Below are 15,382 nucleotides of genomic sequence, written 5' to 3' on the forward strand. Positions count from 1 at the left end.
CAAGTATGAAGAAGTGGCGAGCATGCTCACTCATCACTAGTTACTACTCGCATAATGCCACAAGAAATCTCTACTACTACCATATAATTAGAAATCATACATATATACACATACACTGACAGGTACATAGAAACACAGTGATATAAATATACTGACTGACTATACACACAACTCCATAACCTAACACTATGCTCTATTACTATTGTATACAGGACTCTGTTGCCTGGTGCCCGTATCCTGGTATGCAGCCAGTATCACTCAGCAGTTTTTTGATCCTCTCTATGGTGGAATAAAGTGAGTGTGTTTTATATTTTAATAAATTAATAATATAATGTTGTATTATAATGCAAGCACACATTGATCCATAAACCGGTTTAGGTTATTAAAATAGCATAAAAGCGAGTTATTTCCATCCATAAAACATGGGGTATATAGTCTTGTAGAAAAGTTGTCTGTTGGAAGTACAGAAAACGTTGCTTTCTGGAGTATAGGCTGGATAGATGATAGATCCCGTTGTAATAAAAACATATTCAAGCTCCATTGAAAATTATTTTCATTTTATTAGCAAAATGTAACAAATTTCTACTGTTTACAATACACCGATAAATTAAGAATAAAGTAAAACACTCAACAACACTACTAATACAAGTGGCTTCTCCAAATGCAACACAAAATGCCACTTTTACTGACTACTGCGCTCTCAGAATGACTCAATCCCTTCATGACAACTCAGTCGAGCTCCGTCAGCTGTTATGACTGCTGCAGATGTGATCTATAGTCAGACACAAGCTTCAGGCAGACATCAAGCTGGGTTTCTGATGATGCTTATCCCATTCCTATCCCATGACCGCTAGTTCAGTAATATTCTTGGGTTTGCATACTGCAACTGACTTCTTCAAACATTTTCTATGGAGTTAAAATCTGGATAGTCCCGGTAGTACAGCCATTGTTCCTAGAAATTCAAACTTGATGAATATTTAAGAGCAAGGTCAAGATGCAGCACACAGAGGAGGAAGACACAGTGGTTACTCAACTCTATTAGTTAAAATACCAACAGGGGTTGGGAAATAAAAGGCAGGGGAAGGTTATCACAAGGGAAAAATAATTCAGCTTCTGGTTACACTAGAAAGTAACAACAAAGCAGCTCATAAAGATTCAGTCTAACAGAGGCAGGGGAACAAACACGTTAATTCTTGTAGGAAAAAGTATAGATATGTCAAAGCCTCCATCCGTAGTCCCCAGACTCTATACCTTCCGTCTCTATAGGTTACGGTCACTGAATTGCTCAATACACTAAGCTTAAACCACTATCAACACAGTCCCCCACATCAAGTATCGCACGGCTGGGAATAAAGCAACAGCCCGGCAGATTCGAGTCACCCACAGATGGCTATCTTCACTGGCGACGTTTGCGACTTGACCACGTAGTCCGGTCCAGGGGTCTTGACAGGCGAAGTTGGGTCATGGAGGTCTTCACAGCCGAAGTCTGGGTTTTGACAGGCGTAGTGGGGGGTCTTGTGGGTCTAGACAGGTGAAGTCATGGTTTTGACGGGTGTAGTGGGGGTCTTGACAGGCAAAGTTGGGGTTTTGATGGGCTGTCTTCAGGGGCTTGCTGGGCTGTGCGGGGCTTGGAACTTGCGGGCCTTCTCCAGGGGCTTGCTGGACGGTGCGGCGGCTCGAGACTTGCGGACTACCTGTTTCAGTCTACTCCGGAGCTGTCTCTCTGCCGCTCGACTCTTCTGCAGGGGAGACTTCTTTCTTCCCCTCAGCCTACACGTCTTTGTGCTGCCTCTTTTTCACTCCAGAACTCTCCTTCCGGTTGTTTCCCAGTTGCCTCAATCTCCTTCCTCTCTCCTTCCCTCTGATTGAACCGATCCTCCTCTCCAAAGCCTCTCTCCAGGAACAAAAAGATCGCTTTTTTGCTTCCTAGGTAACTCTAGTTCTCTGGCCAGCAGAGGGCAGTGTCTCATCACTAATTCTGCAAGGTTGTACAGACTGGGTCCATATTTCTACAAATATACCACCACTTGATCTCTCGGAACATTCAATGTGTTTGCTATATGTAGATAATAGATATCCTTTTCCTTGTTTGTGAAAGGTAATGATCTCATTTACTAATTTTTTGGACTACTCTCTTGACAATCCAAGGATATTAGTAAACTAGAGGCAGGCATGTACATAGAAATAACAGACGTTTTAATTGGGTTCTCCCCCCAAAAAAATTATTGGCAAAATAGGCAGAGCCATATCTTCCAACTTTTATAGATAGGGAGACAAACAAGTCTTGTGCCATGCAAATGTGAAGCCCCGCTAGTATGTGTCGGTGCAGTACCTTCAGGGACTCCACGTGGATGGAACAGTCTGGTCACAGGTAGGGAACCTTCTTTTAGGATTGTCGTGACGCCACTCTCAGTATTGCGGTCAGCGGGGACCGCCACTGCAGATTAAGGGATGCCTGGGGCTGATGGTGGGTGCAGTCAGTATATTAGCCCCCTGAGAGTGAGGCAAGCCCCAGGCCCCGGTGTATGTGTGTGGGACCACAGGTCGCAGAATGACTCAAACACAGTCCAAGAAGTCTTTCAACGTGTTTACTCACTGTTTGGAGGTCACGGTGAGATGCCCGGGCGACACTGTGATAACCAGGTGGAACCAGGAATTCCAGGAGGCCGTTCTGAGGGTAGCTGTCCACTCGCCTTCCTTGCACTCTTTCTGTTTTAGGAGGATCCTTTGCTTGAAGCGTGGTAGGACCCCTCCAGGGAAGCTGTTACCACCCTGCTCCCCTCTCTCTGGCTCGTCTGCCGGCAGCGTGGCCTTGGTGGGATGGCTTCTGGCCCTGTCCCCTTATGGGCCCGGAGATTGCTGCTTGGCTCAAGCGCTGTGTAGTTGTGGTGAGGGCATGAAGTACCCCCACCTGTAGGTTAAGCAGCTCTGGATGATCTGCTGCCTGTACTGGGGATCTAGTTCCCCTTGTGTGCTCGGATACCGGGATCTCCGTACTCAGCCACCCTTCTCTCTCTGGATGGTTTTCAGGCCGACCCACGGTACTCCTTTCTCCCCCGCTTTCAGCTACTGCACTCCTCAGGACCTGTCTCACACTCTAGAGCTCCTCTGCCCTGCTTCCTCACACTTCAACTTCTTCCTCCAGACTCCCTCCTTCCTCTCTCTCTCTGCCCTGCTTCCTAGCAACCAGCCCCTGAACACACCCCCAGCTGGGAATTGAAAGTTAACTCCTTCTGGCTACTCAAGGGTCCCCTCTGGTAATGTGGGAGGCCTGATCACTATATGTTTGTGTGTGCACCTCATCCTGGCCTTTGGAGATTACCTGGAAGCATTGCTCCCGCATGGGTGCAATACTCTGTGGTGCCTGACCAGGTCAGGGGCGCCACATTCCCCCTTAGTTATCATCAGCACGTCCTCGGGCTGCAAAGACAAGAGAAAGAAAAAGGTAAATACAAACTTTTCCCACACAGGGGCAATTATTTACATTTAAACATACCAGGTACCATTCCACCACCAACCACCCACATGTCCGAACCCCACCCAAAAACCTCCAGGAGGTAGGTCGCCGGTCCTTTTGGTGACCAGGTCTGGGCCATCACATTCCCCAGACCTTTCCTCCAATCTTCCTCTCCTGAGGGGAGTGGTGTAAGGTAGGCCCCATAAACAGGCGTACCCGCTTCCGAGTGTTGGAGGGCAGGCCCCATAAACAGGCGTGCCCCCTTGTTGGTGCAGAGCCATGCCCCTCAACAGGCAGACTCTGTGGTTGATACCAAGGAGGTAACTTTTTACAATGCAAAGTTTGTGGTTAAAGCCAGTTCATAACCAGTGGTCTAACATTTTAAGGAGGTCTCACAATAGTCCTTGTGGGCACATTTCGCTTAAACGTTACTTAACTGTAAACAGGTTAAACATTACATTTCATACAGTCACTTTGAACTAAACTGTACTTTCTCTATAGCGTAATGGGAGCTGACCAAAGTTGCTGCGGGTTGATCTACGCAGTACTATACTGTCATCTGTCTGAGGTTGTGTCCTCCCACCCGATGTATGTGTCTCAATGTGAATAATAGGTGTGCTAGGTATTGATGCCAGTGCATGGTCTTCTGCTTCAGCTACATTTGGCTCTTCCAGGTTCTGAACAGGTTCTTCTGGGTCTCTTACTTCTCTAGATTGAGGGAATGTAATGACTGGAATAACTACTGCTCCATTGTATTGAGGCCAACTTGCTGGGAAATCTCCAAGTACAGTATGGATCATCTTTTCTTTTGGTTCTTGAACTGGCAAAGGGTTGGGAATTTCTTCAGGGATTCTTAGTTGTTCAGGACATTTCTTTAAGCGATCTCTAGAAACGACAGCTGTTGTTTTTCCTCCATCTTTGCTGATAAGGCATGTCTTTTCATTGCTAAGCGTCGATGGTAACACAGTATAGGGTTCTTCTTCCCAGTGATTGTCAAGTTTATGACGTCTTCTCTTTCTTTTGAGAACTATATCTCCTGGCATCAAAGGAACAGCAGGTGCTTTTCGATTGTAGGCTTTTTCTTGTTTCTCACGCTGCTGAGTCAGGCTTCGCTCCACACACTCTTGTACTTTCTTGTATTGGGCTTGGCGGTTGGAATCCCAATCAGCACCTTGTAGATGGTCTTCAGGGGTCTCAACTCCCATTTCCAGATCTACTGGCAATCTCCCTGGTCTGGCCCTCATCAGGTATGCCGGTGTGCAGTTCGTGGAACTCACAGGGATGTTGTTATACATGTCCACTAGATCGGGCAGTTTTTCCGGCCACTGACTTCGTTCTTCTAGTGGGAGAGTCTTCAGAAGGTCGAGAATGATGTGGTTCATCTTCTCACACATGCCATTGGTCTGAGGATGGTAAGGCGTAGTACGGATCTTCTGGCAGCCGTATAGGTTACAAAACTCCTTAAACACTTCAGCTTCAAAGGCTGGTCCTTGGTCAGTGAGCACTTGATCTGGATAGCCATGTGGTCGACAGAAGTGTGTCTGGAAAGCTTTGGCTGCAGTTTGACCTGTCAAGTCCTTGACTGGTACTACCACCAGGAATCTGGAGTAGTGGTCAACCATAGTGAGAGCGTAGTTGTAGCCTTGTCTGCTGGGTGCCAACTTTACATGGTCCAGGGCCACGATCTCCAAAGGCCGTTTAGTTTGGATTGGCTGGAGTGGTGCTCTCTGGCTGTGCTGGTCTTTTCTTCTAAGATTGCAGGGCCCGCAGTTTCGACACCACTTCTCTAGGGCAGATCTCATGCCCACCCAGTAGAATCTTACTTTAAGTAGGGCCTCCAGTTTCTTCCAACCAAAGTGGCCTGCACCATTGTGATAGGCTTCTAGCACCATCCTCGTATCCTTCTGTGGTACAATCACTTGCCACACCTTCTCATGCGTCCTCGGGTCAATGATGCTCCTGTAAAGTTTGTCTTGATAGATGAATAATCGACCCCTCTCCTTCCATAGGTACTGTGCCTCAGGTGGGGCTCCTTTGTCAAGGCTGGCGCCCGGCTGGCTGATCAGTTTCTTTACCAAGCCTACCGCTGGATCATTTTCCTGGGTCTCCTTCCAGTTGTAGTGAGGTAGTGGGTTCAGGGTCACCTCTTGGCGGTTGGCACGCGACTGCCGACACTGTTTTGCTCCATGGCGATGGAACGCTGGCAGCTCAATCTCTTCAAGATCATCTTCATCTTCACCCTCGTCTGCTAGGTGAGGCATCCTGGACAGAGCATCTGCGTTGCCGTTCTTGCGGCCAGCTCGATACTTGACAGTAAAGTCATAATTCGCCAGTCGGGCTACCCAACGCTGCTCCATGGCACCCAATTTAGCAGTATCCAAGTGGGTCAGGGGGTTGTTGTCCGTGAAGACAGTGAATTTGGTGGCTGCCAGGTAGTGCTTGAACCGCTCTGTGATAGCCCATACCATGGCCAGGAACTCTAGCTTGAATGAGCTATAATTCTCCGGGTTTCTTTCAGTAGGCCTGAGCTTCCTGCTGGCGTAAGCAATCACACGCTCTTTGCCTCCCTGCACCTGTGAAAGCACTGCTCCCAGTCCCACATTACTGGCATCGGTGTACAGTACGAATGGCAGACCGTAGTCAGGGTAGGCTAGGATCTCTTCACCCGTCAAGGCCCCTTTCATTTGTCTGAAGGAGTGTTCTTCTGCTTCTCCCCAGTGAAATGGCGGGCCGGAGATCTTTCCTTTCTTCTTTGGGTGGCCTACCAGGAGCTCTTGCAAAGGCGCTGCCATTTTCGTGTAGCCCTTGATGAACCTTCTGTAGTAGCCTACCAAGCCAAGGAACTGACGTACCTCCCGGACGGTAGTAGGTGTGGGCCATTCCTGGATGACTGTGACCTTCTCTGGGTCCGGTGCTACTCCTTCTGCACTGACCACGTGACCTAGGTACTGGACCTTTGGCTTCAGTAAATGGCACTTGGATGGTTTCAGCTTCATTCCATATCGGGATAGTGCTTCAAAGACTTCAGCCAGGTGTTTCAGGTGGTCCTCGTAGGTCTTGGAGTACACGATGACATCATCCAGGTAGAGCAGGACGGTTTCAAAGTTGAGGTGCCCTAGGCAGCATTCCATAAGCCTCTGGAAGGTCCCGGGGGCATTGCAGAGTCCAAATGGCATGCTGTTGAACTCACAGAGGCCCATTGGGGTGGTGAAGGCCGTCTTCTCCCGATCTTCTTCTGCTACAGATACTTGCCAGTAGCCACTAGTAAGATCTAGGGTAGAAAAGTAGTTAGAGGTTTTCAAGGCAGCGAGGGATTCCTCTATCCTTGGCAAAGGGTAGGCATCCTTGTGTGTTATCTGATTTATCCGTCTGTAATCCACACACATCCTCATCGTGCCATCCTTCTTTCTTACCAGGACCAGGGGAGCCGCCCAGGGGCTACAACTGTCCCTTATGACGCCTGCCTCCTTCATGTCCTTCAGCATGTCCTTTGTGCGCTGGTAATGGGCTGGTGGAATAGGCCTATGTCTTTCCTTAATGGGAGGATGACTGCCTGTGGGTATGTGATGTTGCACCCCTTTGATCCTACCAAAGTCTAGTGGGTTCTTACTAAAGACCTGCTCGTATTCCTGCACGACCCTGTAAACCCCATGTTTCTGGTAGTCGGGTGTAGAGTCAGTCCCCACGTGTAGTTTCTGGCACCAATCCTCTAACTGCTTTTGGGAGGTCTCGCCCTCTGTTGAGTCAGCTTGTGTCAGGGGACCTACAGGTGTTATGGCGTCATCTGAGCATGTAAACAGTTTGGCTATGGTAGCGTACCTTGGTAGTCTGGCTTCCTCCTCCCCACAGTTCAACACTCGTACAGGCACTCGTCCCTTGTGTACATCAACTACCCCCCTGGCTGTCAGAATCGTGGGCCAGTGGTCTGAATGAGTGGGCTCTAGTACAGCCTGGTAATCTTGTCCTCTGAGACCTACCGCTGCTCTACACCACATCATCATTTCACTCCGTGGGGGTATCACAATGGGGTTTGCATCCATCACCCGTACACTACCAATCTCACCGCCAGTCTGTTTTACCTGTTGCTTCCTCAGAATGATTCGGATCTCCTTTTGCAAGGCTCTTTGCGACCTGCCCTCAGCACCTTCAACAATCTGGTGAAGCAACAACAACACTTCCCCTAGGCAATTTTCTACGACATTAGTGCCTAAAATCATTTGCGGGTTCCTTTCTCTAATATCAGTGTCCACAACAATCAGTCCTTGTCCCTTCATTTCCTGCCTTCCCACCTTTATGGTTACCTCTTTGACCCCGATCTGGTCTATAGGTTGTCCGTTGGCAGCATAGATGGTGAGGGAGGGGTCCGGTGGTCGGAGATCGTCGTCCGACCAAAACCTCCGATAAAGGACATACGGGATCGTGGTGACCTGAGAGCCGGTGTCCAATAACGCCGGGGTAGGGATCCCGTCCAGGACGATGGACAGGACAGGACGTCCACCCACGTACTGATCACAGCAGCGACTTGGGCCTGATCTTCTTAATCCTGAGGACTGGCCCCCGGCCCCAGGTTTGGCTCGTTTAAAGGCCAGGCCCTTGCATAGTGTCCTGCCTCCTGGCAACGACGACAGATGGGTTGTCCAGATGAGTCATAGCGATCACTGCTCCTGCCTCGGGTTGGGGGACCTCTTCTCCTCCGCATCCAAGGGACGTCCTCTGGGCTGTCAGCTAGCAGGATCCGATGAGGGACTTTGGTTTCTGAGGGCAACTGCATTGCTTTCAGGATTTGTGCGACATCCTTAGTGAGCTGTTGCACCTGGGAGGATAGTGTATTTATAGTCTCTGCTGGCGCGTTGAGTCCTTTTGCAGTTACCAGGGACTGCGAGGAGGATTCCGCTCCTGCAGCCGTGGAACTGGCAGGCCATGCTGGTGCGACGGGGTCTGTGTCCACAGGAGGTTGGAGTGCTTTCACTGCCCTGTCTTTCAGAATGGCAAAGTCCACGTCAGGGTGTTCCAGGGACCACAGCTTCATCTGCTTCCCATCCTCAGGAGAGCGCAGGCCCCGCAAGAATTGTTCCTTCATCATCCGGTTTCCTTCCTGATCACTGACAGGGTCCACCAGCTTGAGAGCCCGTAGTGCAGCCTGCAGCCTGAGGGCATAGTCTCTTATGCTATCTTGGGGCTTCTGACGGCAGTTATAGAAGTCCGTCCTCAGCTCTCCCTCTGTGCGGTGTTCAAAAGCAGCTGCTAGTTTGGCAAAGATGGTCTCAACAGAGCTCCGGTCATCATTGGTCCAGGACTCAGCCTCCAATTCTGCTGCTTCAGTCAATTGTCCCAGCACCACAGCGGCCCTCTGCTTACCAGTCATCGCGTGCATGTCTAGCAGGGTGTTGATCTTCTTCTTAAACCCGGTCAGCGTGTCTATTTTACCGGCGTATTGGGGCAGCCATTGCGCTCCTGGGACATACAGTAAGGAAACTGGCATTATGGGGGAGATTTCGGCCGGCGCAGCTGCGACCGCGGCACCGGCACCAGGCGCTGCTGCGTCCAGCGCGACGGGGGCTGGCATCGCTTGGGCTGCGTCGCCCTGACCAGGGGCATTACCTCCTGCAGCGTCCATTTTTCTTCAAAAATCTGCGCGCGCCCTTTTCACTTCCTGGATCAGAACGCTCTCTGAATTGTGGGGATTCTGGGGCGGCCACACCTCTTCGTGGGCGGTGCTCTTCTCCCTCGCGCGGGCTGCAGCGCGCGCTTTTGAAGATGGCAATATGGCGGCGGTTCAATTTTTGCGGTCGGACCTCTGAGGCACACGGTCACCTGTCTGAACAGGTCTAGTCCTTATCCTGTTCGTGACGCCAGAAGTTGTGAAGCCCCGCTAGTATGTGTCGGTGCAGTACCTTCAGGGACTCCACGTGGATGGAACAGTCTGGTCACAGGTAGGGAACCTTCTTTTAGGATTGTCGTGACGCCACTCTCAGTATTGCGGTCAACGGGGACCGCCACTGCAGATTAAGGGATGCCTGGGGCTGATGGTGGGTGCAGTCAGTATATTAGCCCCCTGAGAGTGAGGCAAGCCCCAGGCCCCGGTGTATGTGTGTGGGACCACAGGTCGCAGAATGACTCAAACACAGTCCAAGAAGTCTTTCAACGTGTTTACTCACTGTTTGGAGGTCACGGTGAGATGCCCGGGCGACACTGTGATAACCAGGTGGAACCAGGAATTCCAGGAGGCCGTTCTGAGGGTAGCTGTCCACTCGCCTTCCTTGCACTCTTTCTGTTTTAGGAGGATCCTTTGCTTGAAGCGTGGTAGGACCCCTCCAGGGAAGCTGTTACCACCCTGCTCCCCTCTCTCTGGCTCGTCTGCCGGCAGCGTGGCCTTGGTGGGATGGCTTCTGGCCCTGTCCCCTTATGGGCCCGGAGATTGCTGCTTGGCTCAAGCGCTGTGTAGTTGTGGTGAGGGCATGAAGTACCCCCACCTGTAGGTTAAGCAGCTCTGGATGATCTGCTGCCTGTACTGGGGATCTAGTTCCCCTTGTGTGCTCGGATACCGGGATCTCCGTACTCAGCCACCCTTCTCTCTCTGGATGGTTTTCAGGCCGACCCACGGTACTCCTTTCTCCCCCGCTTTCAGCTACTGCACTCCTCAGGACCTGTCTCACACTCTAGAGCTCCTCTGCCCTGCTTCCTCACACTTCAACTTCTTCCTCCAGACTCCCTCCTTCCTCTCTCTCTCTGCCCTGCTTCCTAGCAACCAGCCCCTGAACACACCCCCAGCTGGGAATTGAAAGTTAACTCCTTCTGGCTACTCAAGGGTCCCCTCTGGTAATGTGGGAGGCCTGATCACTATATGTTTGTGTGTGCACCTCATCCTGGCCTTTGGAGATTACCTGGAAGCATTGCTCCCGCATGGGTGCAATACTCTGTGGTGCCTGACCAGGTCAGGGGCGCCACACAAACATTAATTACAATCTATTGAAACTCCTAAGTTCCTTAGTGTTTTCAGCCATGATACCACTGTCATCGCCATTATAGGCTATACTACTCACATAAATGCCTTATGCCCACACACACAGAGTATGAAATATACGTGAATCTCTACTCAAAATTGCACCCCACAGTCCCCCCAGATATTTAGTATGATGCCCCCACAGTGCCCTCAACACAGTATAATACCCCACAGGATGAGACCCCTTAGGTGCCCCCCCCCACAGTATGATATCCTCATAATCCTCTACACACAGTATTATTGGCCCCATACAGTATAAAGGCCACCACACAGTATGATGGCCCACACAGCACTATAATCAGTTATAATGTCCCCTACACAGCATTATGCTAACTCAATATGATGCTCTCACAACCCCCACTAAGTATGATAGCACTTCACTCAGTATAATGAGCCCCACAGTCATTTACTTAGTATGATGTCCCCACAGCTTATCCCCCACTCAGTATGATGCCCCACAGCCACTCACTGAGAATGATGCTCCCACAGCCCACCCCCACTCAGTATGATGGCTCTTACAGTGCTTCATTCAGTATGATGGCTCCTACAGCCACTCCCCACTCAGTATGATGACCTTTACAGTGCTTCATTAAGTATGATTCTCCCACAGAATCTCATTGAGTATCATTGTTCCCCACAGCTCTTTACTTAATATGATGTCCCCACAGCCTACCCCCCACACAGTATGATGCCCCCACAGCCCACCTCCACTCATAATGATGGCCCTTACAGTGCCTTCATTCAGTATGATGGCTCCAACAGGTTCTGACATCATATGGTGGCCCATACAGACCCTCACTTAGTATGATGACATCACTGCCCATCCAATACTCAGTATAATGCCCCCCACACCTTCTCTCTTAGTATGATGGCCCTCAGTCAGTATGATAGCCCCACAGTTACTCCCTCAGTATGATGGCCCCACAGCCCCTCACTCACTGATTGTTCCTACAGCCAGTCACTCAGTATCATGCTCCCAAAGCCCCTCACTTAGTATGATTGCCTCCACTCAGTATGTTGGTCCCCACAGCCCCCCACACAGCATGTTGGCTCCCAGTGCCCCTCACTTAGTATGATTCCCCCCAGAGTCTCTCACTTATTAAAATGGCCCTCATAGTCTCCCACTCAGCATGATGGCCCCTATAGCCCCTTATTCTGTATGATGCCCTCCACAACCCGTATTCGATATGATGACCTTACAGCCTCCCACTGAGTATAATGGCTTCTACAGGAACCAACATTAAGGGAAAAAAAACATTGCTCACCTACTCTAGTTCCCTTGGAACTCTGCTTTGGGCTGTGCATTGTGAAGACTGAAGCTCCACACTGCAGGCGTGATATACTGTAGTGATATCTCTGACTCGCATGTGCACGTTGAATGGATCATGGAGTCTTTGGCTACCTGATCCACTATTCTCTTCAACGATATTTCCATGTGATCTACTTCTATGGATGGGATGCCATAGCCTGTGAGGAATGAGTTAAGATTCCTCAGGAACGTTGACAAAAATTGGTATATGCATCACATTTGCAGCAGGACATAACACGCAAAGGACACTCTGCTAAATCAAGATGCTCATCATGAAGGGGTTAAGTCTGAGACTACAGTACTCATTAAAAGTGTCATCTTGCATTGAATTTGGAGAAACCACTTATATTAGTTAAGTTCAGGTATTTAAATTGTTCTTATTGGGAAGAGAAATAGATTGTCGGTCTGTCTGTCTGTCTGTCTGTCTATTGATCAGCCAGATCATGAATAATCTGCAGATACAATATTAATACCATATTTCCCTATCAGGTATGAGCTTGGCACTGCGCTATATATTGGATGGACTGGATCGGTACTGGCTATTCTTGGTGGTTCTCTTCTCTGCTGTTCTTACAAGAAACAGCCAAAACCTGGGAAAAAAGGGTAGGTACAATAAGCACAGAAATATATGTATACATGTGTGTGGTACTCTTGTAAAAGAATTTTATCTCAAAAAGAAGAGCACCATAACAGAAGAAAAAAGATTTAGAGTACGGTAAATGTACAGTACATGTTGTGGTCATATCATGGCAAAGAATCGCGATATATATAATTATGTGTATATACTCTCTCTGTAAGCAGTGCCAGCGTTAGGGTCAGGGGGGAGACTGGGAAATTGTCCAGGCCACCACTCAATTGAAGGCCCCAAGGCCGTACAGCAGGAGCTACACAGAAATTAGCATTAAAAGAATAAAAAATACACATATTTGGTATCGCTGTGTTTGGAAACGTAAGAGCTATCAACATATAAAGTAAATTAATCAGATCGGTAAACAGTGTAACGAAAAAAACCCCATCAAAATTACAATTACATTTTTTTTCCTGCCACAACATTGCACTAAAATGCAAAAAGAGGCAATTAAAACATTATATCTGCCCTGAAACGGTATCAGGGCCCTCAGGCTTCAGTCTTCAGATGTTCATGATGGGTTTACTAACAAACATAAAAATAATCATATCCATAAAATGTAATTAGGGTTCAGTAGCTCCGTAACTCCTGTAGGCAGTTATCAGGCAGGCAGAACTTACAAGGCATTAAGTTCCTCTTACTCAGACTCCAGTTTGTAAAACCTATGTTATTAAATATTTCTAGGTGCTCAGAAACCCCATCTCTTGGTCAGAGTGAAAGTCGTTACAAAGAGTGTCTCTCCCATATGTCTGTGCCTCTGTGTGTGGTTGAGTCTAGAATGTACGGACTCTTGGTGGTGCATGTATATATATATATATATGTGTGTGTGTGTATATGTGTATGTATATATATATATATATATATATATATATATATATATATATATATATGACACAGTGCTGGCCAAAAGTATTGGCACCCCTGCAATTCTGTCAGATAATACTCAGTTTCTTCTTGAAAATGATTGCAATCACAAATTCTTTGGTATTATTATCTTCATTTATTTTGCTTGCAATGAAAAAACACAAAGAAAATGAAACAAAAATCAAATCATTGATCATTTCACACAAAACTCCAAAAATGGGCCAGACAAAAGTATTGGCACCCTTATGCGGGCGTAACACGAGACGATATATCGTGTGATAAGTCGGCGGGGTCACGTCGTAAGTGACACACATCCGGCATCGTTTGATATATCGTAGCGTGTGACAGCTATGAGCGACGGTGATCGAGCAAAAATACTCACCTTATCGTTGCTCGTTGACATGTCGCTCATTTTCAAAAAATTGTTTACGTCCCGCTCATCTCCGCCCCTCCGCTTCTATTGGCCGGCCACTCCCTCCCCTTCAGGAAGTGGATGTTCACCACCCACAGTGACGTCGCTCAGCAGGTAAGTGCGTGTGACGGGGGTTTAAAGACTTTGTGTGCCACGGGCAACTAATTGCACATGACGCACAAACGACGGGGGCGGCTGCGATCGCACGATAGATCGTCTCGTGTGATGCCCGCATTAGCCTAATGCCGGCATCACACGAGACGATATATCGTGCGATCGCACCCGCCCCCGTCGTTTGTGCGTCACGGGCAATTCACTGCCCGTGTCGCACAAAGTCGGTAACCCCCGTCACACGTACTTACCTCCCACACAACCTCGCTGTGGGCGGCGAACATCCTCTTCCTGAAGGGGGAGGGACGTTCGATGTCACAGCGACGTCACACAGCAGCCGCCCAATAGAAGCGGAGGGGTGAAGATGAGCGGGACGTAACATCCCGCCCACCTCCTTCCTTCCGCATTGCCGGCGGCCGCAGGTAAGCTGCACTTCATTGTTCCCGGGGTGTCACACGGAGCAATGTGTGTTGCCTCGGGAACGATGAACAACCGGAGCAGAGAAGGAGGACCGACATTTTGAAAATGAATGATGTGTCAACGAGCAACGATAAGGTGAGTATTTTTGCTCGTTCACAGTCGTTCGGAGGTGTCACACAGTATGATATGTCACACGATGCCGGATGTGCGTCACTAACGACGTGACCCCAACAACATATCGCCCGATATATTGTACCATGTGACGCCGGCATAATACTTGGTTGCACAACCTTTAGCCAAAATGACTGCGAACAACCGCTTCCGGTAACCATCAATGAGTTTCTTACACTGCTCTGCTGAAATTTTAGACCATTCTTTTTTGGCAAACTGTTCCAGGTCCCTGAGATTTGAAGGGTGCCTTCTTTAAACTGCCATTTTGAGATCTCTCCACAGGTGTTCTATGGGATTCAGGTCTGAACTCATTCCTGGCCACTTTAGTAGTCTCCAGTGCTTTCTATCAAACCATTTTCTAGTGCTTTTTGAAGTGTCTTTTGGGTCATTGTCCTGCTGGAAGATCCATGACCTCTGAGGGAGACCCAGCTTTCTCACACTGCACCCTACATTATGCTGCAAAATTTGTTGGTAGTCTTCAGACTTCATAATGCCATGCACATGGTCAAGCAGTCCAGTGCTACAGGCAGCAAAGCAACTCCAAAACATCAGGGAACCTCCGCCATGTTTGACTGTAGGGACCATGTTCTTTTCTTTGAATGCCTCTTTTTTTCCCCTGTAAACTCTATGTCCCCAAAAAGCTCTACTTTTGTCTCATCTGACCAGAGGACATTCTTCCAAAACGTTTTAGGCTTTCTCAGGTAAGTTTTGGCAAACTCCAGCCTGGCTTTTTTATGTCTCGGGGTAAGAAGTGGGGTCTTCCTGGGTATCCTACCATACAGTTCCTTTAAATTCAGACGCCGACGGATAGTACGGGTTGACACTCTTGTACCCTCGGACTGCAGGGCAGCTTGAACTTGTTTGGATGTTAGTCGAGGTTCTTTATCCACCATCCGCACAATCTTGCGTTGAAATCTCTTGTCAATTTTTCTTTTCCTTCCACATCTAGGGAGGTTAGCCACAGTGCCATGGGCTTTAACACTAGAAGTCCCAGAGAGGGATCGTTA

General features: G+C 48.7%; 1 protein-coding gene across 1 annotated transcript in view; it reads left to right on the forward strand.

Annotated features, from left to right (window-relative positions):
- Positions 1–15,382, forward strand: part of LOC142295558 (claudin-15-like) — a 74,384-nt gene that overhangs the window by 30,422 nt on the left and 28,580 nt on the right. The window contains exons 3-4 of the mRNA XM_075338661.1: positions 213–294; positions 12,259–12,372. Coding sequence (XP_075194776.1) covers positions 213–294; positions 12,259–12,372 — 196 coding nt within the window. The remainder of the gene's footprint in view (positions 1–212; positions 295–12,258; positions 12,373–15,382) is intronic.

This window comes from Anomaloglossus baeobatrachus, chromosome 3 (assembly GCF_048569485.1).
Source record: "Anomaloglossus baeobatrachus isolate aAnoBae1 chromosome 3, aAnoBae1.hap1, whole genome shotgun sequence".
NCBI classification, from domain to species: domain Eukaryota; kingdom Metazoa; phylum Chordata; class Amphibia; order Anura; family Aromobatidae; genus Anomaloglossus; species Anomaloglossus baeobatrachus.